Source organism: Siphateles boraxobius, unplaced genomic scaffold (genome assembly GCF_051911475.1).
Source record: "Siphateles boraxobius isolate OS27281-9 unplaced genomic scaffold, OSU_SipBor_1 48, whole genome shotgun sequence".
Taxonomy (NCBI): domain Eukaryota; kingdom Metazoa; phylum Chordata; class Actinopteri; order Cypriniformes; family Leuciscidae; genus Siphateles; species Siphateles boraxobius.
Window position 1 is genome coordinate 8,263,195 of NW_027509119.1, and position 27,905 is coordinate 8,291,099.

A 27,905-nucleotide genomic window follows, 5' to 3' on the forward strand; every position below is an offset into this window, starting at 1 on the left:
TTTCATGCAAGGGACCCGGTGCTACACACTACAGCACACAGTAGGTGGCGCTAATGCATCACTCAAGTTTGCAAACAGCGACGCAGAAGAAAGAGCGTGGGTCGAGTAGCCGCTATGCTTTTGGGAAATTGAGTATTCGCTGTAATCAAACTCGTGCTGATCGTGAATTTGATCATAACTCTTTTATATAACCAAGAGTTTTGAATTCTACTTGGGTCTTTAAGATGTTTAATCAATAGCGCTGGTGTAATAAGCCATCCAGTAGCTTGCCAAGCCCAAAAGTGATTTGTTTAGCTGTTAGCTCATAGTGTTTAAATGAGATTTTGAGTCATGCTACTAGATGTGCTACAGGGAGCAGATGCTGGAGGATTCATACTCATTCAAGGTAATATCAATACTCTTACCCCGTTTGTACATTTATACACCGCTGAGAATAGTAAGTATATGCTTGTACGTTTCAGATACTGTCAAATGCACAGGTCGGGGCATCCTCAAGTGTTTTATTAATGCAGCATTGAAGAGGCAAGTTCCTGTCTGCAGAATTTTTCATTATTTTTTTAATTGACTTCCATTAAGTTGTTACAGTGTTTGGTTTGTGTTAAAATCCGTTAAAGGGGCGAGGACGTTCATGTGCTGGGATTCGAGGCGAGTGAAACAGAAGTGTGTGCTGGCTTCGACAGAAGCTGTGTGCAGAAGTGAGTAAAATAAATGATGTATACTATATATATATATATATATATATATATATATATATATATATATATATATATATATATATATATAGAGAGAGAGAGAGAGAGAGAGAGAGAGAGAGAGAGAGAGAGATTGACATTGATTAACTCTTGATTTGTGACTTGAAGTTGAGACATGCTTTTATGCATATGGTGACACCTAAAAGCACCTAACATATAAATAATGTATAAATGGTACTGCCAGTGTGTAATTTAGGATGCACATAATTTTAAATATCATAGTGCAGTAGCTTTCAACTGTTTTGCTTCAGGGCTCAAGATTTTACAAGTGGTGACATAACACCACACTAAACAGTTTATTGTGCAAAAATAAACAGAAGTCAACTTGAAATTAAAGCTGCAAGCAGCATTTAGCGGTGTTCAAGCAGTTAAGGCATTTAAGATTTTTAACCACACAAGCATCAAAAGACATTAAGTTTTATGTAGCAAGCATTTAACCACTGACATCATAGATGGAATAGACCATGTTTTAGCATGATTTACCATGATATACCACATTTTAGTGTGGTTTTTCATGATTTACCATGTTCCAGTATGATTTACCATGAATATAGCATGATTTACCATAGTTTACCATGATATACCAAGTTCTAGTATGATTCACTATGATTTACCCTCTTCTAGCATGGTTTACCACAATATAACACATTGTTCTGCACTAAAGCAAACCAGTTTTTCCATTTTAACTCCTTTATGCAAGCTTACACACACACACACACACACACAAAATCATTATGAAAATATATTTGAATGGTATTTCATACATGTCTTTGCAAACTATTAATCAGATTATTCAGAATTTATTCAGAAACATAGGACTACACACACATTCTGTTGTAGATACAGAGATTTGAACTATGTCTCATTCAGGATTCACATTTGTCAATGTGACAGAATTGTCAATAGTGATACTTCAATAGATGAAATTTGACTTAATGTGATTAGTAAATGTTAAAATAGTAATTTTATAAAGTCTAAATAGTAATTTTGTCACACTACTCAAGTATAATTCATATTTTAAACAGCAGGGGGCAGTAAAATACTACTTATTGGCTTAATATGCCATTATATTCATTTAATTTTCTCATTTTTAACTGTTATAGAGGCAAATTTTGTCCGATCTGTCTGAAATTTGTCATGATTGTTTGGAGTCATATGGCACATGTTCTGACTTTCATTGAAGAGATATAAGCTTTTGGGGACACTAGGTCATGGCTACATTGTGAAGTGACCCTATTATAGCCATCCAAATGAAGTTGTTCAAATTTTTCTGATAATTATTGATCTAGAGAGTCCAGAGAATTGCACTGCACTGGTTTTGAACATTAAGATATGAACATTACATGATAATAAATGCAAAACACCATTTAAAGCAAATACAGGCAATTTGCCATAGGAAATACATTGTTTCAAAGCTTTTTAACAGTTATAGCGCCACCTATGGTCCGATCTCCATAAAATTTGGCATGCTTTTTAAGGATGTTATGTCACATATGCTCACCAATTTTTGTGAAGTTCTGAGTTTTCGTATAGGATTTATAGGCTTTTGACTATATATGGCCACACCCATTTTAAAAATGACCCTGTTATAGCCAACCAAATGCCAAATTTCAACTTTTTTTTGATAATTATTGATCTAGAGAGTCCAGAGAATTGTCCTAGACTGGTCTGGTTCCGATCGGGCGAAAAACCTAGGACTAGTTCGCAAAAGTAGGTTTTATACATATTTGTGAATATTTAATGAACGATTTGATTGACAGCAATGGTTCTAGAGGCAAAGTTGTTCAACATGAGGAGATCTATCAAATGATATGCATATTGTGGGGATGTGTGCAACACCACGTGATTACAGAGCCGTAAAACTCGTTAGCACCAACTAGTGGCCGATTTCTTTCAAAACTCTTACAGTCCTCTTGGGCCATGAGTCGAACATGCCCATAGAGTTTCGTTCCGATCGGCCTCCGTTAACCTCGTCTCACAGGTGCTCAAACTTCATTGGCCGATGGCGGCCATGTTTTTTGAGATACGCCAATATCCTTTTACACATACATGGGGCCTTGGACCAAGACACTGCATACCAATTTTCAAGTCAATCGGACTAACGGTCAGGTGGCCACACCCCCTTTTATGTTTTTTTAATGTTATAGCGCCACCTAGTGTTAGATCGACGCGGTTTTTTTACTGTGACCTCAGATTGAGCTCATACATATGTGTACCAAGTTTGGTGAAAATATTTCGTTTCGTTCACGAGTTATACCCATTTTAGTAAAATTAGCTCCGCCTCCTTCGAACGTTTGGGCACCCCCTAGCGACCGTGAATCGAAATTTCAACGTTTTTTCAATAATTATTGATATTCAGTGTCCAGAGAATCTTTCTGCACTGGTTTGGTTCCAATCGGGCGAAAAACCAGGGACTAGTTCGCAAAAGTAGGTTTTAGACAAAACCGGAAATAGCGGAAAAATTTGCATACCGGAAATGAAATCCTTGAGGCCTTTTTTGTTCGGCTTGAGCCAAGGATTCCAATGATATAAGACACTTGAGGCTGCGACAAAGGGTTATTGAGATTTAAGCAAAAGAGTGCATTTTTTTTGTATTTTGCGCTATAGCGCCACCTATGGGCCAATCGGCCTCATACTTTGATAACCTCTCCTCGATTTTTGTACTACCTTATGCCAAAGTTTCAAGTCTCTAGCACTTACGGTTTGGGCTGCACGATGCGTTTTAGGGGAAAATAATAATAATAATAATAATTAAAGCTGCAAGCAGCATTTAGCGGTGTTCAAGCAGTTAAGGCCTTTAAGGCCGTAAAGCACAAAAGCACCAAAAGACATTAAGTTTTATTTAGCATACATTTAAACACTGACATAATAGATGGAAAATACCATTTACAGCCAATACAGGCAATTTTAGCATGATTTACCATGATATACCCCATTTCAGTGTGATTTTCACGATTTACCATGAATCTAGCATGATTTACCATAGTTTACCATGGTATACCAAGTTCTAGTATGATTCACCATGATTTACCCTGTTCTAGCATGATTTACCACAACTGAACACATTCTAGTATGATTTAATATGTTTATAGCATGATTTATCTTAGTTTACCTTGATTTACCATGTTATAGGATGATTGGCCATGATATACCACATTCTAGAATGATTTATCAGGATTGTAGCATGATTTACTATGATTCGTCACATTGCTAGCATGATTTACCATGATATACTGGTGAAAATCAAGTCTGTCAAAATGAGAGTGAGCCAATAAGTGGTCTTCTACTGCCCTTTGCTGGCCATTATACTTATTAATAAAGTGTTTTCACAGGTGCTTTTGTGACTCATATCTAGACACACACACAAGTCATTATGAAAATATATGAAATGCTTATAGACCATTAAAATATGTCTTTGCAAGCTATTAATCAGATTATTCAGGATTTATTCAGAAACATGGGACTACACACACACATTCTGTTGTAGATAAAGTGATCTGAACTGTGTCTCATTCAGGATTAACATTTGTCCGTGACACAATGGTCAATAGTAATACTTCAATAGATGAATTTTGACAAAATGTGAGTGTAAATGTTAAAATAGTGATTTTATAAACTCTAAATAAGAATTATAGAATATTAGTAGTTAGTAGCTTGACAAAATGACTATTTTAAACAGCAGGGGGCAGTAGAATACCACTTATTGGCTTAATATGCCATTATGTTATAACTTTAACCTTTTTAACTGTTATAGATGCATTATTTCTTATCTTATTTAGAGTCACATGTTCTGACTTGTTTTTAAGAAGATCTGAGCATTCATTGAAGAGATATAGGCTTTCTTGGTAAAGGCTTCATATTGAAGTGACCCTATTATAGCCATCCAAATGAAGAAGTTATAACTTTTCTGATGATTATTTATCTAGAGAGTCCAGAGAATTGTACTGAACTGATTTTGAACATTGTGATATAAATATTATATGATCATAGATGGAACACACCATTTACAGCCAATACAGGCAATTTACCATAGGAAATACATGGTTTTAAACCTTTTCAACTGTTATAGCGCCACCTATTGTCCGATCTCCATAAAACTTTGCATGCTTGTTAATGATGTTATGTCACATATGCTCATTAATTTTTGTGAAGTTCTGAGTTTTTATTTAGGATTTATAGGCTTTTGAGTGTGTTTTGACACGCCCCTTCTTCTAAATGACCCTGTTACAGTGAACCAAAGGGCAAAGTTCAACTTTTTTTCAATGATTATTGATCTAGAGAGTCCAGAGAATTGTCCTAGACTGGTCTGGTTCCGATCGGGCGAAAAACCAGGGACTAGTTCGCAAAAGTAGGTTTTTAACATATTCGTGAATATTTAATGAACGATTTGATTGACAGCAATGGTTCTAGAGGCAAAGTTGTTCATCATGAGGAGATCTATCAAATGATATGCATTTTGTGGGGATATGTGCAACACCACGTGATTACAGAGCCGTAAAACTCGTTAGCGCCAACTAGTGGCCGATTTCTTTCAAAACTCTTACAGACCTCTTGGGCCATGAGTCGAACATGCCCATTGAGTTTCGTTCCGATTGGCCTCCGTTAACCTCGTCTCACAGGTGCTCAAACTTTATTGGCCGATGGCGGCCATGTTTTTTTAGATACGCCAATATCCTTTTACACATACATGGGGCCTTGGACCAAGACACTGCATACCAATTTTCAGGTCAATCGGACTAACGGTCAGGTGGCCACACCCCCTTTTATGTTTTTTTAATGTTATAGCGCCACCTAGTGTTAGATCGACGCGGTTTTTTTACTGTGACCTCAAATTGAACTCATAAATATGTGGACCAATTTTGGTGAAGATATCTCATTTATTTCTCGAGTTATATCCATTTTAGTAAAATAGGCTCCTCCCACAACGTTCATTTTGCGCCCCCTAGCAACCGAAAATCGGAAATTCAACTTTTTTTCAATGATTATTGATATTCAGACTCCAGAGAACATTTCTACACTGGTTTGGTTCCGATCGGGCAAAAAACCAGGGACTAGTTCGCAAAAGTCGTTTTTTAACAAAATTCAAAATGGCGGAAAATCTATCATGGCGGAAATGAAATCGGAGATATACGTTTTTTAGGTTAAGAGTCTAGCTTTCCAATGATATAAGACACTTGAGTCTACGCCTTACGGTTTAGGAGTTATGAGCAGTTACGCGCAATTGATTGCTGTAGCGCCACCTATAGGCCAATCGGGGTCATACTCTCTGAACCTCTCCTCGATTTTTGTACTACCATCTGACAAAGTTTCAGAGCTCCAGCACTTACGGTTTGGGCTGCACGATGCGTTTTAGGGGAAAATAATAATAATAATAATAATAATAATAAAAATCAGTACAATTACAATAGGTTTTCAGCACTTCGTGCTTGAACACCTAATTAAAGCTGCAAGCAGCATTTAGCGGTGTTCAAGCAGTTAAGGCATTTAAGATTTTTAACCACACAAGCATCAAAAGACATTAAGTTTTAAGTAGCAAGCATTTAACCACTGACATCATAGATGGAATAGACCATGTTTTAGCATGATTTACCATGATATAGCACATTTTAGTGTGGATTTTCATGATTTACCATGTTCCAGTATGATTTACCATGAATATAGCATGATTTACCATAGTTTACCATGATATACCAAGTTCTAGTATGATTCACTATGATTTACCCTCTTCTAGCATGGTTTACCAAAATATAACACATTATTCTGCACTAAAGCAAACCAGTTTTTCCATTTTAACTCCTTTATGCAAGCTTACACACACACACACACACACACACACACACACACACACACACACACACACACACACACACACACACACACACACACACACACACACACACTGATAAAATCATTATGAAAATATATTTGAATGTTATTTCATACATGTCTTTGCAAACTATTAATCAGATTATTCAGAATTTATTCAGAAACATAGGACTACACACACATTCTGTTGTAGATACAGAGATTTGAACTATGTCTCATTCAGGATTCACATTTGTCAATGTGACAGAATTGTCAATAGTGATACTTCAATAGATGAAATTTGACTTAATGTGATTGTAAATGTTAATAGTAATTTTATAAAGTCTAAATAGTAATTTTGTCACACTACTCAAGTATAATTCATATTTTAAACAGCAGGGGGCAGTAAAATACTACTTATTGGCTTAATATGCCATTATTTTCATTTAATTTTCTCATTTTTAACTGTTATAGAGGCAAATTTTGTCCGATCTGTCTGAAATTTGTCATGATTGTTTGGAGTCATATGGCACATGTTCTGACTTGTTTTTAAGAAGATCTGAGCATTCATTGAAGAGATATAAGCTTTTGGGGACACTAGGTCATGGCTACATTGTGAAGTGACCCTATTATAGCCATCCAAATGAAGTTGTTCAACTTTTTCTGATAATTATTGATCTAGAGAGTCCAGAGAATTGTACTGCACTGGTTTTGAACATTATGATATGAACATTACATGATAATAAATGCAAAACACCATTTACAGCAAATACAGGCAATTTGCCATAGGAAATACATTGTTTCAAAGCTTTTTAACAGTTATAGCGCCACCTATGGTCCGATCTCCATAAAATTTGGCATGCTTTTTCAGGATGTTATGTCACATATGCTCACCAATTTTTGTGAAGTTCTGAGTTTTCGTATAGGATTGATAGGCTTTTGACTATATTTTGCCACGCCCATTTTATAAATGACCCTGTTATAGCCAACCAAATGCCAAATTTCAACTTTTTTTTGATAATTATTGATCTAGAGAGTCCAGAGAATTGTCCTAGACTGGTCTGGTTCCGATCGGGCGAAAAACCAGGGACTAGTTCGCAAAAGTAGGTTTTTAACATATTCGTGAATATTTAATGAACGGTTTGATTGACAGCAATGGTTCTAGAGGCAAAGTTGTTCATCATGAGGAGATCTATCAAATGATATGCATTTTGTGGGGATGTGTGCAACACCACGTGATTACAGAGCCGTAAAACTCGTTAGCGCCAACTAGTGGCCGATTTCTTTCAAAACTCTTACAGACCTCTTGGGCCATGAGTCGAACATGCCCATTGAGTTTCGTTCCGATTGGCCTCCGTTAACCTCGTCTCACAGGTGCTCAAACTTTATTGGCCGATGGCGGCCATGTTTTTTGAGATACGCCAATATCCTTTTACACATACATGGGGCCTTGGACCAAGACACTGCATACCAATTTTCAGGTCAATCGGACTAACGGTCAGGTGGCCACACCCCCTTTTATGTTTTTTTAATGTTATAGCGCCACCTAGTGTTAGATCGACGCGGTTTTTTTACTGTGACCCCAGACTGCCCTCATACACAAGTGTGTCAAGTTTGGTGAAGCTATCTCATTTACTTCTTGAGTTATAGCCATTTTAGTAAAATAGGCTCCTCCCACAACGTTCATTTTGCGCCCCCTAGCAACCGGAAATCGAAAATTCGACTTTTTTTTGATAATTATTGATATTCAGACTCCAGAGAACATTTCTGCACTGGTTTGGTTCCGATCGGGCGAAAAACCAGGGACTAGTTCGCAAAAGTAGTTTTTTGACAAAATTCAAAATGGCGGAAAAATTTGCATACCGGAAATGAAATCGGAGATATACGTTTTTTAAGTCAAGAGTCCAGCTTTCCAATGATATAAGACACTTGAGTCTACGACATAGGGTCTAGGAGTTATGATCACTTTCGCGTTTTTGTTACTATAGCGCCACCTATGGGCCAATCGGGCTCATACTCTCTCAACCTCTCCTCGATTTCTGTGCTACCTTAATCCCAAATATGAAGTCTGTAGCACTTACGGTTTGGTCTGCACGACGCGTTTTACGGCAGAATAATAATAATAATAATAATAATTAAAGCTGCAAGCAGCATTTAGCGGTGTTCAAGCAGTTAAGGCCTTTCAGGCCGTTAAGCACAAAAGCATCAAAAGACATTAAGTTTTATGTAGCAAGCATGATTTACCATGATATACTACATTTCAGTGTGATTTTCCATGATTTACCATGTTCCAGTATGATTTACCATGAATCTTACATGATTTTCCATAGTTTACCTTGATATACCATGTTATATGATGATTTACCATGATATAGCACATTCTAGAATAATTTACCAGGATTCTAGCATGATTTACCTTTTTTACTATGATTTACCATGTTTCTGGCGTTATTTACCATGATTTACCACGTTGATAGCAATTATATGAAGCATAAGAACAATTGAAGTGATAAACTCTGACAAAATATGAATGTGTTATAATAGTAATTGTTATTTAAGAAATTTTATAGTGTCTATATACAAAAAAAGACAATTAATAAGAAGAGTGGCCAGCAGAGGGCAGTAGAAGACCACTTATTGGCTCACTTTCATTTTCAACTACTTTGTTTCTCCAGTATTCTCCAGTGAAGCAAACCATTTTTTTCATGTTAACTCCATAATGCATGCTTACACACACACACACACACACACACACACACACACACACACACACACACACACACACACACACACACACACACACACACACACACACACACATTTTTGGGATATGTTATTGTGAAAATCTGTTTTAATGGTATATGAGCATTTCACATATTTCTTTGCAATGCAATAATATAAAACTAATTAAAGAAAATGCTTTAAGCATTTGTTTGTTAGCCAATGCTGAAAGCTGATAAAAAAAGATTCAAAATGTCTAATGCTGCTGCTCCATCTAGTGGACAACAGTGCTATTACAGCCTACTTATACAATAGGCCATGTTTTTCATATCATTTAATCTACACACGCTCATTCTGATGTAGATAGAGACATTTGGAACTTCAGGAGCCAATGTGACTTAATTGCCACTTCAATAGACGATTTTTGACTAAATGTTATTGTAAATGTTAAAATAGTGAATTTATAAAGTCTAAATATTAATTATAGTTGAGTAGTGTGACAAAATGACTTTTTTTAAACAGCAGGGGGCAGTAAAATACTACTTATTGGCTGTTAGCCTTTTTCAAGCTGTTATAGCTGTTCTTGACCTTTTTTTAAGAAGCTATGAGCATTTATTGAAAAGATATTGGCTTTCGGTCAAGGCTACATATTGAAGTGACCCTATTATTGTCATCCAAATGAAGAAGTTATACATTTTCCTATAATTATTGTTCTAGAGAGTACAGAGCAATAGATGAATTTTGACAAAATGTGATTGTAAATGTTAAAATAATGATTTAATAAAGTCTAAATATCAATTATATATAAAAATATTAGAGAGTAGTATGATGAAATGACAGCAGGGGGCAGTAAAATACCACTTATTGGCTGTTATAGCCATCCAAGCTGTTATAGCTGTTATAGCCATCCGATTTACACTCTATTATAGCCATCCAACTGAAGTAATTATACCTTTTCTGATAATTATTGATCTAGAGAGTCCAGATAATTGTACTGCACTGGTTTTAAACATTAAGATATGAAAATTATACGATAATAGATGGAAAAGACCATTTACAGCCAATACAGGCAATTTACCATAGGAAATGTATGGTTTTAAAGCTTTTCAACAGTTATAGCGCCACCTATTGTCCGATCTCCATGAAACTTTGCATGCTTCTTCAGCCTGTTATGACACATATGCTCATCCATTTTTGTGAAGTTCTGAGTTTTCCTTTAGGATTTATAGGCTTTTGGGTGCATTTTATCACGCCCCTTTTCTAAATAACCCTTTAATACCATGCAAAAAATAAAAAAGTTCAACTTTTTTTCGATAATTATTGATCTAGAGAGTCCAGAGAATTGTCCTAGACTGGTCTGGTTCCGATCGGGCGAAAAACCAGGGACTAGTTCGCAAAAGTAGGTTTTTAACATATTCGTGAATATTTAATGAACGGTTTGATTGACAGCAATGGTTCTAGAGGCAAAGTTGTTCATCATGAGGAGATCTATCAAATGATATGCATTTTGTGGGGATGTGTACAACACCACGTGATTACAGAGCCGTAAAACTCGTTAGCGCCAACTAGTGGCCGATTTCTTTCAAAACTCTTACAGACCTCTTGGGCCATGAGTCGAACATGCCCATTGAGTTTCGTTCCGTTTGGCCTCCGTTAACCTCGTCTCACAGGTGCTCAAACTTCATTGGCCGATGGCGGCCATGTTTTTTGAGATACGCCAATATCCTTTTACACATACATGGGGCCTTGGACCAAGACACTGCATACCAATTTTCAGGTCAATCGGACTAACGGTCAGGTGGCCACACCCCCTTTTATGTTTTTTTAATGTTATAGCGCCACCTGGTGTTAGATCGACGCGGTTTTTTTACTGTGACCCCAGACTGTCCTCATACACATGTGTGTCAAGTTTGGTGAAGATATCTCATTTACTTCTCGAGTTATAGCCATTATAGTAAAATAGGCTCCTCCCACAACGTTCATTTTGCGCCCCCTAGCAACCGGAAATCGAAAATTCAACTTTTTTTCAATGATTATTGATATTCAGACTCCAGAGAACATTTCTACACTGGTTTGGTTCCGATCGGGCAAAAAACCAGGGACTAGTTCGCAAAAGTCGTTTTTTAACAAAATTCAAAATGGCGGAAAATCTATCATGGCGGAAATGAAATCGGAGATATACGTTTTTTAAGTTAAGAGTCCAGCTTTCCAATGATATAAGACACTTGAGTCTACGCCTTACGGTTTAGGAGTTATGAGCAGTTACGCGCAATTGATTGCTGTAGCGCCACCTATAGGCCAATCGGGGTCATACTCTCTGAACCTCTCCTCGATTTTTGTACTACCATCTGACAAAGTTTCAGAGCTCCAGCACTTACGGTTTGGTCTGCACGATGCGTTTTAGGGGAAAATAATAATAATAATAATAATAATAAAAATCAGTACAATTACAATAGGTTTTCAGCACTTCGTGCTTGAACACCTAAAAATCAGTACAAATACAATAGGTTTTCAGCACTTCGTGCTTGAACACCTAATTAAAGCTGCAAGCAGCATTTAGCGGTGTTCAAGCAGTTAAGGCCTTTAAGGCCGTAAAGCACAAAAGCACCAAAAGACATTAAGTTTTATTTAGCATACATTTAAACACTGACATAATAGATGGGAAATACCATTTACAGCCAATACAGGCAATTTTAGCATGATTTACCATGATATACCCCATTTCAGTGTGATTTTCACGATTTACCATGAATCTAGCATGATTTACCATAGTTTACCATGGTATACCAAGTTCTAGTATGATTCACCATGATTTACCCTGTTCTAGCATGATTTACCACAACTGAACACATTCTAGTATGATTTAATATGTTTATAGCATGATTTATCTTAGTTTACCTTGATTTACCATGTTATAGGATGATTGGCCATGATATACCACATTCTAGAATGATTTATCAGGATTGTAGCATGATTTACTATGATTCGTCACATTGCTAGCATGATTTACCATGATATACTGGTGAAAATCAAGTCTGTCAAAATGAGAGTGAGCCAATAAGTGGTCTTCTACTGCCCTTTGCTGGCCATTATACTTATTAATAAAGTGTTTTCACAGGTGCTTTTGTGACTCATATCTAGACACACACACAAGTCATTATGAAAATATATGAAATGCTTATAGACCATTAAAATATGTCTTTGCAAGCTATTAATCAGATTATTCAGGATTTATTCAGAAACATGGGACTACACACACACATTCTGTTGTAGATAAAGTGATCTGAACTGTGTCTCATTCAGGATTAACATTTGTCCGTGACACAATGGTCAATAGTAATACTTCAATAGATGAATTTTGACAAAATGTGAGTGTAAATGTTAAAATAGTGATTTTATAAACTCTAAATAAGAATTATAGAATATTAGTAGTTAGTAGCTTGACAAAATGACTATTTTAAACAGCAGGGGGCAGTAGAATACCACTTATTGGCTTAATATGCCATTATGTTATAACTTTAACCTTTTTAACTGTTATAGATGCATTATTTCTTATCTTATTTAGAGTCACATGTTCTGACTTGTTTTTAAGAAGATCTGAGGATTCATTGAAGAGATATAGGCTTTCTTGGTAAAGGCTTCATATTGAAGTGACCCTATTATAGCCATCCAAATGAAGAAGTTATAACTTTTCTGATGATTATTTATCTAGAGAGTCCAGAGAATTGTACTGAACTGATTTTGAACATTGTGATATAAATATTATATGATCATAGATGGAACACACCGTTTACAGCCAATACAGGCAATTTACCATAGGAAATACATGGTTTTAAACCTTTTCAACTGTTATAGCGCCACCTATTGTCCGATCTCCATAAAACTTTGCATGCTTGTTAATGATGTTATGTCACATATGCTCACCAATTTTTGTGAAGTTCTGAGTTTTCGTATAGGATTTATAGGCTTTTGAGTGTGTTTTGACACGCCCCTTCTTCTAAATGACCCTGTTACAGTGAATCAAAGGGCAAAGTTCAACTTTTTTTCAATAATTATTGATCTAGAGAGTCCAGAGAATTGACCTAGACTGGTCTGGTTCTGATCGGGCGAAAAACCAGGGACTAGTTCGCAAAAGTAGGTTTTTAACATATTCATGAATATTTAATGAACGATTTGATTGACAGCAATGTTTCTAGAGGCAAAGTTGTTCAGCATGAGGAGATCTATCATATGATATGCATGTTGTGGCAATATGTGCAACACCACGTGATTACAGAGCCGTAAAACTCGTTAGCGCCAACTAGTGGCCGATTTCTTTCAAAACTCTTACAGACCTCTTGGGCCATGAGTCGAACATGCCCATCGAGTTTCGTTATGATTGGCCTTCGTTAACCTTGTCTTATACTTAATTGGCCAATGGCGGCCATGTTTTTTGAGATACGCCAATGTCCTCATACACATACATGGGGCCTTGGACCAAGACACTGCATACCAATTTTCAAGTCAATCGGACTAACCACTAGGTGGCCATATGTTTTTTTCATGTTATAGCGCCACCTAGAGCTCAATCGACGCGATTTTTTTACTATGACCTCGGATTGAGCTCATACATATGTGTAGTGAGATTGGTAAAAATATCTCATTTTGTTCACGAGTTATAGCCATTTTAGTAAAATAGGCTCCTCCCACAACGTTTATTTTGCACCCCCTAGCGACCGGAAATCAAAATTTCGACTTTTCTTCAATAATTATTGATAGTCAGACTCCAGAGAACATTTCTGCACTGGTTTGGTTCCGATCAAGCGAAAAACCAGGGACTAGTTTGCAAAAGTAGGTTTTGGACAAAACCGGAAATAGCGGAAAAATTTCCATACCGGAAATGAAATCGGAGATATACGTTTTTTAAGTCAAGAGTCCAGCTTTCCAATGATATAAGACACTTGACTCTACGACTTACGGTCTAGGAGTTATGACCAGTTTCGCGCTTTTGGTTGCTATAGCGCCACCTATGGGCCAATTGGGCTTATAATTTGATAAGCTCTCCTCGATTTTTGTACTACCATCTGACAAAGTTTCAAGTCTCTAGCACTTACGGTTTGGGCTGCACGATGCGTTTTACGGCGGAAGAATAATAATAATAATAATTAAAGCTGCAAGCAGCATTTAGCGGTGTTCAAGCAGTTAAGGCCTTTAAGGCCGTTAAGCACAAAAGCATCAAAAGACATTAAGTTTTATTTAGCACACATTAAAACACTGACATAATAGATGGAAAATACCATTTACAGCCAATACAGGCAATTTTAGCATGATTTACCATGATATACCCCATTTCAGTGTGATTTTCATGATTTACCATGAATCTAGCATGATTTACCATAGTTTACCATGGTATACCAAATTCTAGTATGATTCACCATGATTTACCCTGTTCTAGCATGATTTACCACAACTGAACACATTCTAGTATGATTTAATATGTTTATAGCATGATTTATCTTAGTTTACCTTGATTTACCATGTTATAGGATGATTGACCATGATATACCACATTCTAGAATGATTTATCAGGATTGTAGCATGATTTACTATGATTCGTCACATTGCTAGCATGATTTACCATGATATACTGGTGAAAATCAAGTCTGTCAAAATGAGAGTGAGCCACTAAGTGGTCTTCTACTGCCCTTTGCTGGCCATTATACTTATTAATAAAGTGTTTTTTCACAGGTGCTTTTGTGACTCATATCTAGACACACACACAAGTCATTATGAAAATATATGAAATGCTTATAGACCATTAAAATATGTCTTTGCAAGCTATTAATCAGATTATTCAGGATTTATTCAGAAACATGGGACTACACACACACATTCTGTTGTAGATAAAGTGATCTGAACTGTGTCTCATTCAGGATTAACATTTGTCCGTGACACAATGGTCAATAGTAATACTTCAATAGATGAATTTTGACAAAATGTGAGTGTAAATGTTAAAATAGTGATTTTATAAACTCTAAATAAGAATGATAGAATATTAGTAGTTAGTAGCTTGACAAAATGACTATTTTAAACAGCAGGGGGCAGTAGAATACCACTTATTCGCTTAATATGCCATTATGTTATAACTTTAACCTTTTTAACTGTTATAGATGCATTATTTCTTATCTTATTTAGAGTCACATGTTCTGACTTGTTTTTAAGAAGATCTGAGCATTCATTGAAGAGATATAGGCTTTCTTGGTAAAGGCTTCATATTGAAGTGACCCTATTATAGCCATCCAAATGAAGAAGTTATAACTTTTCTGATGATTATTTATCTAGAGAGTCCAGAGAATTGTACTGAACTGATTTTGAACATTGTGATATAAATATTATATGATCATAGATGGAACACACCATTTACAGCCAATACAGGCAATTTACCATAGGAAATACATGGTTTTAAACCTTTTCAACTGTTATAGCGCCACCTATTGTCCGATCTCCATAAAACTTTGCATGCTTGTTAATGATGTTATGTCACATATGCTCATTAATTTTTGTGAAGTTCTGAGTTTTTATTTAGGATTTATAGGCTTTTGAGTGTGTTTTGACACACCCCTTCTTCTAAATGACCCTGTTACAGTGAATCAAAGGGCAAAGTTCAACTTTTTTTCAATGATTATTGATCTAGAGAGTCCAGAGAATTGTCCTAGACTGGTCTGGTTCCGATCGGGCAAAAAACCAGGGACTAGTTTGCAAAAGTAGGTTTTTAACATATTCGTGAATATTTAATGAACGATTTGATTGACAGCAATGGTTCTAGAGGCAAAGTTGTTCATCATGAGGAGATCTATCAAATGATATGCATTTTGTGGGGATATGTGCAACACCACGTGATTACAGAGCCGTAAAACTCGTTAGCGCCAACTATTGGCCGATTTCTTTCAAAACTCTTACAGACCTCTTGGGCCATGAGTCGAACATGCCCATTGAGTTTCGTTCCGATTGGCCTCCGTTAACCTCGTCTCACAGGTGCTCAAACTTTATTGGCCGATGGCGGCCATGTTTTTTTAGATACGCCAATATCCTTTTACACATACATGGGGCCTTGGACCAAGACACTGCATACCAATTTTCAGGTCAATCGGACTAACGGTCAGGTGGCCACACCCCCTTTTATGTTTTTTTAATGTTATAGCGCCACCTAGTGTTAGATCGACGCAGTTTTTTTACTGTGACCTCAAATTGAACTCATAAATATGTGGACCAAGTTTGGTGAAGATATCTCATTTACTTCTCGAGTTATATCCATTTTAGTAAAATAGGCTCCTCCCACAACGTTCATTTTGCGCCCCCTAGCAACCGAAAATCGAAAATTCAACTTTTTTTCAATGATTATTGATATTCAGACTCCAGAGAACATTTCTAGACTGGTTTGGTTCCGATCGGGCAAAAAAACAGGGACTAGTTCGCAAAAGTCGTTTTTTAACAAAATTCAAAATGGCGGAAAATCTATCATGGCGGAAATGAAATCGGAGATATACGTTTTTTAAGTTAAGAGTCCAGCTTTCCAATGATATAAGACACTTGAGTCTACGCCTTACGGTTTAGGAGTTATGAGCAGTTGCGCGCAATTGATTGCTGTAGCGCCACCTATAGGCCAATCGGGGTCATACTCTCTGAACCTCTCCTCGATTTTTGTACTACCATCTGACAAAGTTTCAGAGCTCCAGCACTTACGGTTTGGGCTGCACGATGCGTTTTAGGGGAAAATAATAATAATAATAATAATAAAAATCAGTACAATTACAATAGGTTTTCAGCACTTCGTGCTTGAACACCTAATAACAAGCAGCATTTAGCGGTGTTCAAGCAGTTAAGGCCTTTCAGGCCGTTAAGCACAAAAGCATCAAAAGACATTAAGTTTTATGTAGCAAGCATGATTTACCATGATATACTACATTTCAGTGTGATTTTTCATGATTTACCATGTTCCAGTATGATTTACCATGAATCTTACATGATTTTCCATAGTTTACCTTGATATACCATGTTATATGATGATTTACCATGATATAGCACATTCTAGAATAATTTACCAGGATTCTAGCATGATTTACCTTTTTTACTATGATTTACCATGTTTCTGGCGTTATTTACCATGATTTACCACGTTGATAGCAATTATATGAAGCATAAGAACAATTGAAGTGATAAACTCTGACAAAATATGAATGTGTTATAATAGTAATTGTTATTTAAGTGATTTTATAGTGTCTATATACAAAAAAAGACTATTAATAAGAAGAGTGGCCAGCAGAGGGCAGTAGAAGACCACTTATTGGCTCACTTTCATTTTCAACTACTTTGTTTCTCCAGTATTCTCCAGTGAAGCAAACCATTTTTTTCATGTTAACTCCATAATGCATGCTTACACACACACACACACACACACACACACACACACACACACACACACACACACACACACACACACACACACACACACACACACACACACACACACACACACACACTTTTGGGATATGTTATTGTGAAAATCTGTTTTAATGGTATATGAGCATTTCACATATTTCTTTGCAATGTAATAATATAAAACTAATTAAAGAAAATGCTTTAAGCATTTGTTTGTTAGCCAATGCTGAAAGCTGATAAAAAAAGATTAAAAATGTCTAATGCTGCTACTCCATCTAGTGGACAACAGTGCTATTACAGCCTACTTATACAATAGGCCATGTTTTTCATATAATTTAATCTACACACGCTCATTCTGATGTAGATAGAGACATTTGGAACTTCAGGAGCCAGTGTGACTCAATTGTCACTTCAATAGACGATTTTTGACTAAATGTTATTGTAAATGTTAAAATAGTGAATTTATAAAGTCTAAATATTAATTATAGTTGAGTAGTGTGTCAAAATTACTTTTTTTAAACAGCAGGGGGCAGTAAAATACCACTTATTGGCTGTTAGCCTTTTTTCAAGCCGTTTTATCTGTTCTTGACCTTTTTTTAAGAAGCTATGAGCATTTATTGAAAAGATATATGGCTTTCGGTCAAGGCTACATATTGAAGTGACCCTATTATAGTCATCCAAATGAAGAAGTTATACATTTTCCTATAATTATTGTTGTAGAGAGTACAGAGCAATAGATGCATTTTGACAAAATGTGATTGTAAATGTTAAAATAATGATTTAATAAAGTCTAAATATCAATTATATATAAAACAAGCAGCATTTAGCGGTGTTCAAGCAGTTAAGGCCTTTCAGGCCGTTAAGCACAAAAGCATCAAAAGACATTAAGTTTTATGTAGCAAGCATGATTTACCATGATATACTACATTTCAGTGTGATTTTTCATGATTTACCATGTTCCAGTATGATTTACCATGAATCTTACATGATTTTCCATAGTTTACCTTGATATACCATGTTATATGATGATTTACCATGATATAGCACATTCTAGAATAATTTACCAGGATTCTAGCATGATTTACCTTTTTTACTATGATTTACCATGTTTCTGGCGTTATTTACCATGATTTACCACGTTGATAGCAATTATATGAAGCATAAGAACAATTGAAGTGATAAACTCTGACAAAATATGAATGTGTTATAATAGTAATTGTTATTTAAGTGATTTTATAGTGTCTATATACAAAAAAAGACTATTAATAAGAAGAGTGGCCAGCAGAGGGCAGTAGAAGACCACTTATTGGCTCACTTTCATTTTCAACTACTTTGTTTCTCCAGTATTCTCCAGTGAAGCAAACCATTTTTTTCATGTTAACTCCATAATGCATGCTTACACACACACACACACACACACACACACACACACACACACACACACACACACACACACACACACACACACACACACACACACACACACACACACTTTTGGGATATGTTATTGTGAAAATCTGTTTTAATGGTATATGAGCATTTCACATATTTCTTTGCAATGTAATAATATAAAACTAATTAAAGAAAATGCTTTAAGCATTTGTTTGTTAGCCAATGCTGAAAGCTGATAAAAAAAGATTAAAAATGTCTAATGCTGCTGCTCCATCTAGTGGACAACAGTGCTATTACAGCCTACTTATACAATAGGCCATGTTTTTCATATAATTTAATCTACACACGCTCATTCTGATGTAGATAGAGACATTTGGAACTTCAGGAGCCAGTGTGACTCAATTGTCACTTCAATAGACGATTTTTGACTAAATGTTATTGTAAATGTTAAAATAGTGAATTTATAAAGTCTAAATATTAATTATAGTTGAGTAGTGTGTCAAAATGACTTTTTTTAAACAGCAGGGGGCAGTAAAATACCACTTATTGGCTGTTAGCCTTTTTTCAAGCCGTTTTATCTGTTCTTGACCTTTTTTTAAGAAGCTATGAGCATTTATTGAAAAGATATATGGCTTTCGGTCAAGGCTACATATTGAAGTGACCCTATTATAGTCATCCAAATGAAGAAGTTATACATTTTCCTATAATTATTGTTGTAGAGAGTACAGAGCAATAGATGCATTTTGACAAAATGTGATTGTAAATGTTAAAATAATGATTTAATAAAGTCTAAATATCAATTATATATAAAAATATTAGAGAGTAGTATGATGAAATGACAGCAGGGTGCAGTAAAATACCACTTATTGGCTGTTATAGCCATCCAAGCTGTTATAGCTGTTATAGCCATCCGATTTACACTCTATTATAGCCATCCAAATGAAGTAATTATACCTTTTCTGATAATTATTGATCTAGAGAGTCCAGATAATTGTACTGCACTGGTTTTAAACATTAAGATATGAAAATTATACGATCATAGATGGAAAAGACCATTTACAGCCAATACAGGCAATTTACCATAGGAAATACATGGGTTTAAAGCTTTTCAACAGTTATAGCGCCACCTATTGTCCAATCTCCATGAAACGTTGCATGCTTCTTCACCATGGTATGACACATATGCTCATCAATTTTTGTGAAGTTCTGAGTTTTTATTTATGATTTATAGGCTTTTGGGTGCATTTTGTCACGCGCCTTTTCTAAATAACCCTTTAATACCATAAGAAAAATAAAAAAGTTCAACTTTTTTTCGATAATTATTGATCTAGAGAGTCCAGAGAATTGTCCTAGACTGGTCTGATTCCGATCGGGCAAAAAACCAGGGACTAGTTCGCAAAAGTAGGTTTTTAACATATTCATGAATATTTAATGAACGATTTGATTGACAGCAATGTTTCTAGAGGCAAAGTTGTTCAGCATGAGGAGATCTATCATATGATATGCATGTTGTGGCAATATGTGCAACACCACGTGATTACAGAGCCGTAAAACTCGTTAGCGCCAACTAGTGGCCGATTTCTTTCAAAACTCTTACAGACCTCTTGGGCCATGAGTCGAACATGCCCATCGAGTTTCGTTCTGATTGGCCTTCGTTAACCTTGTCTTATACTTAATTGGCCAATGGCGGCCATGTTTTTTGAGATACGCCAATGTCCTCATACACATACATGGGGCCTTGGACCAAGACACTGCATACCAATTTTCAAGTCAATCGGACTAACCACTAGGTGGCCATATGTTTTTTTCATGTTATAGCGCCACCTAGAGCTCAATCGACGCGATTTTTTTACTATAACCTCGGATTGAGCTCATACATATGTGTAGTGAGATTGGTAAAAATATCTCATTTTGTTCACGAGTTATAGCCATTTTAGTAAAATAGGCTCCTCCCACAACGTTTATTTTGCACCCCCTAGCGACCGGAAATCAAAATTTCGACTTTTCTTCAATAATTATTGATAGTCAGACTCCAGAGAACATTTCTGCACTGGTTTGGTTCCGATCAAGCGAAAAACCAGGGACTAGTTTGCAAAAGTAGGTTTTGGACAAAACCGGAAATAGCGGAAAAATTTCCATACCGGAAATGAAATCGGAGATATACGTTTTTTAAGTCAAGAGTCCAGCTTTCCAATGATATAAGACACTTGACTCTACGACTTACGGTCTAGGAGTTATGACCAGTTTCGCGCTTTTGGTTGCTATAGCGCCACCTATGGGCCAATTGGGCTTATAATTTGATAAGCTCTCCTCGATTTTTGTACTACCATCTGACAAAGTTTCAAGTCTCTAGCACTTACGGTTTGGGCTGCACGATGCGTTTTACGGCGGAAGAATAATAATAATAATAATAAAAATCCTTACAATTACAATAGGTTTTCAGCACTTCGTGCTTGAACACCTAAAAATCTGTACAATTACAATAGGTTTTCAGCACTTCGTGCTTGAACACCTAATTAAGATTTTTCTTTTAAATTTATGCAAAACAAAGATAATTAAAGCTGCAAGCAGCATTTAGCGGTGTTCAAGCAGTTAAGGCCGTTTGGGCTGCACGATGCGTTTTAGGGCAAATTTTTTTTTCAAATAGCAAATACAATAGGTTTTCAGCACTAAAGTGCTTGAACACCTAATAAGAATGAGACCTTTTTGACAGTTATAGCGCCACCTATGGTCCGATCTCCATGAAACTTTGCATGCTTCTTCACCATGTTATGACACATATGCTCATCAATTTTTGTGAAGTTCTGAGTTTTTATTTATGATTTATAGGCTTTTGAGTGTATTTAGCCCCGCCCCTTTTTCTAAATGACCCTGTTACAGCCACCCAATTGCAAAATTTCAACTTTTTTTCGATAATTATTGATCTAGAGAGTCCAGAGAATTGTCCTAGACTGGTCTGGTTCCGATCGGGCGAAAAACCAGGGACTAGTTCGCAAAAGTAGGTTTTGGACAAAATTGGACGTAAAATTTTTTTTTAGGCCCAAATTGAAATCTGAGACATACATCTTGTTCGTCTTGAGCCAAGGATCACAGTGGTGTAAAAAGCATGAGGCCAGGGCCAACGGTCTAGGAGTTATTAGCAATTTAGTACTTTTGGTTGCTGTAGCGCCACCTATGGGCCAATCGAGGTCATACTCTGATAGTTTCTCCCCAAAAGTATGGCCTACCATCTGGCCGAGTTTCAGGTCTCTAGGCCTTACGGTTTGGGCTGCACGATGCGTTTTAGGGCAATTTTTTTTTTCAAATAGCAAATACAATAGGTTTTCAGCACTAAAGTGCTTGAACACCTAAATATTGTAAGTCAGGGCTCCAGACTAACTTTTTTTTTGAAAATTCAGAAAATTGTAGGAGCATAAGCAGAAAATATAGGGGCACGCCTTAAATCATCCTGCAAAGCAAAGTTATTCACATTTTCCCCCATTATGTCTGTATTACTGACTAATGCCTTGGTAATATACTTTCCTAACTTACAGAAATTAAAATATCCTGTTTTATTTTAAGTTTTGCTTAAACAGCAGCAACATTTATTTTATTTTATTAATAATAGCCAAAGTATCAAGTGACAGAAGAACCTGTACCAAAAAATTGTGTGACATATATATATATATTTATTTGTTTTAGGTTTATAAGCCTGCTGGTTATTTTGTTACCTTAACTATGCATGATATTGTTAGTTACTTTATATTTTTTGCATTTCCCATTATTTTTCACTTACGTTAATTAACAAATGTTATATGTGCTAAAGCAACAGTAAACATATTCATTTTAGCAATGTTAAGCAGTTTATTAATTTGTGCCATAATATGCACAGCCTTTGACATAAATAATATTTATATTTTTAAGTTGATAAGCCTGGTTATTTTGCTATCTTATAATTTTTATTATTATTTTGTTTTTACCATATTTTGCTAACTATGTAGGCTATTATTTATTTATTATTATTTGTATTTACCATTTTTCCCCCCTACTGTTTATTAACACATTTTGTAAGGGCATAAACAACAGCAAAAGTGTAATATTTTAGTAATATTAGTATATGATTAATTCACTACCATGATTCTTTTATCATTCAGGACAGACATGCAGTCTATTGGGATTTAATTTAATTTATTTTGCCACTGAAATAATTTCTCATGTGTCTTGTGTGTTTAAAGGCTTCATTTTCATAAGGGTTTCCCTGATCCCCTCGGCTGGATGTGCCGATCATCTTTCACCGTTGATCAGCTCACTTCTCAACACATAACTAAGCTCATCAAAGACTCGCAGCATGTCAAAGCACCAGTACTTGTTATTGACTCGCTCTCATTGGTTTTAAGACATCATGACCCTGTTGTCATCTCTCAAAGACTTCAAGAGCTCAGAAAAGGTGAAACATCTCACATTGACAAACTGTGTTGCCTTTAATACCCTGTACACATTGTGTGATTTTGGGCTCGTGGCGATTTCTGTGATCGTCATACAGTGAGAGAGGTTCAAAGATGGCCATGGTCACGGTCTAAGATAGCCTGTGATCATTTTCTGACAGTGTTAGAAATTTAGCATGATCATCTCACAGTGTGTTTGCTTCTACGACCTACGCCTACTGACTAGCCAATAAAAATGCTACATGAAATGGCGTAATGATCAACGTAACATGGCGCTAAAATTTAACACGCCGCTCCATTTACGGAATCGTCATGCCTCTTTTCCCCAGCAATGACCGCGTCCATATTCTCCTTGTTTGCTTCCTCCTCTCTTTTTTTTAGCGCACATAAAATCCACAACTGCCAAAGTGAGATTAATCCTGCTCTATTTGTTTACCACAAGCGCATGCTGATGGCGTTTATTAGATCCATGTCGTACAGTGTGATTTGTAATGATCTTACAGGATTGCCGAAATCACACAGTCTGTAGCAGGCATTAAGTGTCGACTAATTCAAGACTTTGGAAATAACGCTCTTGTTTGTTTTTTCCACTGACCACTAGGAGGAGATATTAAAACTATTATCAGTCTCCTGCATTCAGATTTGCATCTACAAGGTGTTGTAGGGATTGTAAGCCACTTAGCCAGTACTGTTATCTCTGTGGCAGCTGCAAACAATGAACATCATGCTGTGGCTACGACTACACGACGCACAAAGTCAGGCAAAGTTATGCAAGAGGTAAGACATGAGGTTTTACTCTGAATAAACATGTGATTGTAAACGAAAATCATAAGTGTATAATCAATTTATAGGAAGAGTATTTCAGTGTGTCCGAGGACGTGACCCTTTCTGTACAGGCCAAACTCCGTCAACCTGGGCATGTACAGAAAGAGCAAAAAGTAGCAGAGGTGAGCAAAGCCGCCTTGATTCTCAATGACTTTAGATGAAGGTTTTTGTTGTAACTTTTTGTCTTTCACTGTGATCTGAGCAGGCTGATCCAGCATCGAACTTGACCTTCAATCTACGCCTGTCTGAGGAGGAGAGAAAAGCCAAGGAGAAAGTGGCACTGCCATTTGTATTTAGCAAAGAGAAGTAAGAGACCTCTAATGATGAAAACAGAGTTATCTTGTGCTATCAGAATTATCGTAAATATGAGTTTCCTAGTTAAAAATTGAACATGAACGAACGCCCTCTCTAGCTCAGAGATCATTTTAATACCCAAGTCCCAGAGTTGGGCTCGCCATAAACTTTAAAGATGGCCGAGGGGAGAACGATTGCTGCTCTGACTGCTATTCTTTATTAGTTATTTCCACAACAGTCAGCTACATAGCCTTGTCTTATCATTAGTGCATATTTACAAATATGAATAATCATTTAAAGCATACTGTATTAGAAAATAGCCTGTATTTGACCATTATTCTAGAATTGTCAGCAAGCTGACTATCTAAATAGCATGCTGAATGTTTAATTGGTTGTCAATGGAAAGCTAAATATCATTTTGGCTTTAATAAGAATGATATTTAATAAAGATTTCTGTTCTTTCTGACAAAAACGCATTTGAATGCGACGAGCTCATAATCACAACTTCAGAAGTGGGATGTAGGAAATTTCCGATGCACATGAAGGGAACATTAGTAAAATCAAAGTCCTTTCAGGCAAGTCATTTCACTCGGCGACCATCTTTTAAACACCTTTTGGGCAGGTATTTTGGGGTATGTTTACACGACAAAGATGTACGAAACACGGAAACGTTTGAGTACCGACATCAACATTGTCAAAATGTTCACAAGGATCAGCGAAAACATTAAAAAAACGCTGTTTTCTGCTGCCAGGCCAGTAGTTATAGACTGAACACGTAATACGCATGCGCATGGTGTCACTTCTTTGAAAAATGTGCATTTTTGTAGTTTACACGAAGACGATACCGGTATCGTTTTCAAAAAACTTACACTTTGAAACCTGTTTTGAAAAGTTTGCGTTTCAGTGCACATGTGCAGTCCTAAGCGCTCGTCTCAGAACACTGACTGTTTCTTAACCGGAGCTTCTAACAGCAGCTGCAGTAACACAATAGGCTTGGGCTGCGTTCAGCCCAGACAAAAAGTTGCAAAACGTTTTTTTAAACGGAAACTGTGGTGCGTTGAACACCCTGTTCTGATGACGCAAGAGTTGCAACTATGGCAGCTGACAAGGCCATTCTTTGTGTTCTTTTTGAAGAATTTTCGGAGCCTGATGAAATCGGTATAAATACGTGTTTAATACTGCAAAATACGCTCGATGTTACAGTCGGTGCCCTTCCTGTCCAGAATAAGAGAACATCCCAATCGAGGGAAGGGATTTGTGGAAACTGGTTCCTAATTATTGCGATCCAATATTTGCCTCGCATTTCAGGATGAAAAGACAAACATTTCAGGTGAAGGATAATCCACTTCTTAACTCCGAGACTGTGTTATGATCTATATGACCTTATTATTTTTATTGTGAGTATTAGGCTTATCATTATTGCTGATCACTGTTGATATGCTATATTTTTTACTATAAACAGGGTTCCCACGGGTCCTTGAAATCCTTGAAAGTTTGTGAATCTGGGAAAAAAAATTCAAGGCCCTTGAAAGTTTTTGAAAATAAACACATAGATACAGGTCCTTGGAAGTGCTTGAATTTTATTGTGCAAAAAGTTTTCTGGAAAAAAACCATATTATTCCCTCCAGTAATGTGCTATTTTGCCAAATATTTATTTACGTTAGTTACGCGCATTTATGCGTTACGTGAAGTGTTTCCCGCGTGAGGTACTTTGTGTTTATATACATGTTGCTGCTGATTGGGCTGACATTTTTGACACACCCACCAAACAAGAGAAAACGTATCTCAAAACCCGTTCCACACCGTTTCCAGGAAACATTTCGTTCAACCCGGAAACCGTAGCAAAACGTTGAGTACTGGTTTGAGCTTGAACGTGCCCCAGATGTCGAACACACCTAACGACTTTACCAATTGGCTTATTTAGGAGGCGGGACTTATTCTGCCATATTGTCCATTGTACTTTCTCCCATTTATAGTAATATTAGTGCACCGTCTAATATTCAACCCTTCCATATAGTCTTTGGTATAATTTATATACCATTCATATATTTAATCATATTTTGAATTCTTTTATTTTTATGTTTTCAGTTTAAAGTTTTAGTAATTTTATTATGTGATTTTTGTCATTTTTATTAGTTATAGTTAATTGCCAAGGCACCATTTTTAGTAATTTTTTTTTCATCTAGTATTTATATTTTACTTTATTTTAGCTTTATATCAATGTACGAAAACAATTTTTCATAGTTTTAGTTGACAATAAAAATACTGTTTTTAAAAGAAATCTGATTATTTAATTAAAAACTAAAAATCTGGGTTTATTTTAAGGTGCCCTTGTTATAGTTTGACTATACATATTAAGTAACAACATATACTTACTGTAGGGTTAAAGTAGGGTTTGGTTTAGAGTTAGTTACATGTAATTATGCATAATTTACTGTTATAGTTATTTACTGTTATATTGGTACATGTAAAATATGTAACAAGGAAACTTTAAAATAAAGTGTCACCAAGATCTGAAGAATTTTGATGTCTGAGAAGTTCAGTCTTTCATGCTGCAGTGCAATCTGTTTTCCCCTCCAGAAAATCAGCTCTTCTGAGGCCGACTCCTGGCTCGGGACGGATCATGTACGAGCCTGATGCCAACGATGACTTTGATGAGGAGGATCCAGATGATGATCTTGATGTGTGAATGGACAGCCCACGTCATATCCTAAATCTGGGAATGTCAAATTCATCTTTATAAATTATTTATTTATGATTCTTTATTTTATAATGAATCAAAGTCAGTCTGTTGTCAGCTATTACAAGAGCAGGTTTCAGGATTTTATTTTGACATAAATTGATGACCTTTTTAGTAATGTTATGCAGTTTTTGTATTTGTGGATAAGAAGCACTTATTTTCAAGCACTGATTTGGAAATATTTAAGCATAATTGCCCAATTATGATTATTCTTGACTTATTACTAAGCTCATTTTGTACAGTATATATCATTCTGGGTTTTGTTGTAGACATCCTGTTCACTTGTTGGTGTAGATCTTGAACAAAGCTCATGGGATGATACCCAAACTTTGTGCCGTTGGAGGTCAGACATTCTCCAAACAAAATAAAGTACAATATAAAAATGATCAATAAAATTATATTGAAAGTCCAACATACATACAAATTGTACAAATTTTTGACTTAAGCTTTGTTGAACAGTGTTATTAAAGGGTTAGTTCACCCAAAAATTTAAATTCTGTCATTAATTACTCACCCTCATGTTGTTCTAAACCC

The 27,905-nt window shown here is 36.0% G+C and overlaps 1 protein-coding gene across 1 annotated transcript; it reads left to right on the top strand.

Annotated features, from left to right (window-relative positions):
* Nucleotides 1-70: 70 nt before the first annotated feature.
* elp5 (elongator acetyltransferase complex subunit 5) lies at nucleotides 71-27,787 on the top strand. Its single transcript, XM_077201801.1, has 8 exons — nucleotides 71-385; nucleotides 462-522; nucleotides 615-695; nucleotides 23,303-23,514; nucleotides 24,114-24,289; nucleotides 24,364-24,459; nucleotides 24,543-24,643; nucleotides 27,212-27,787. Exons 1-8 carry the CDS (start codon nucleotides 331-333, stop codon nucleotides 27,318-27,320), a joined length of 891 nt encoding a protein of 296 aa, XP_077057916.1. The 5' UTR covers nucleotides 71-330; the 3' UTR covers nucleotides 27,321-27,787.
* The last annotated feature ends 118 nt before the right edge of the window (nucleotides 27,788-27,905 follow it).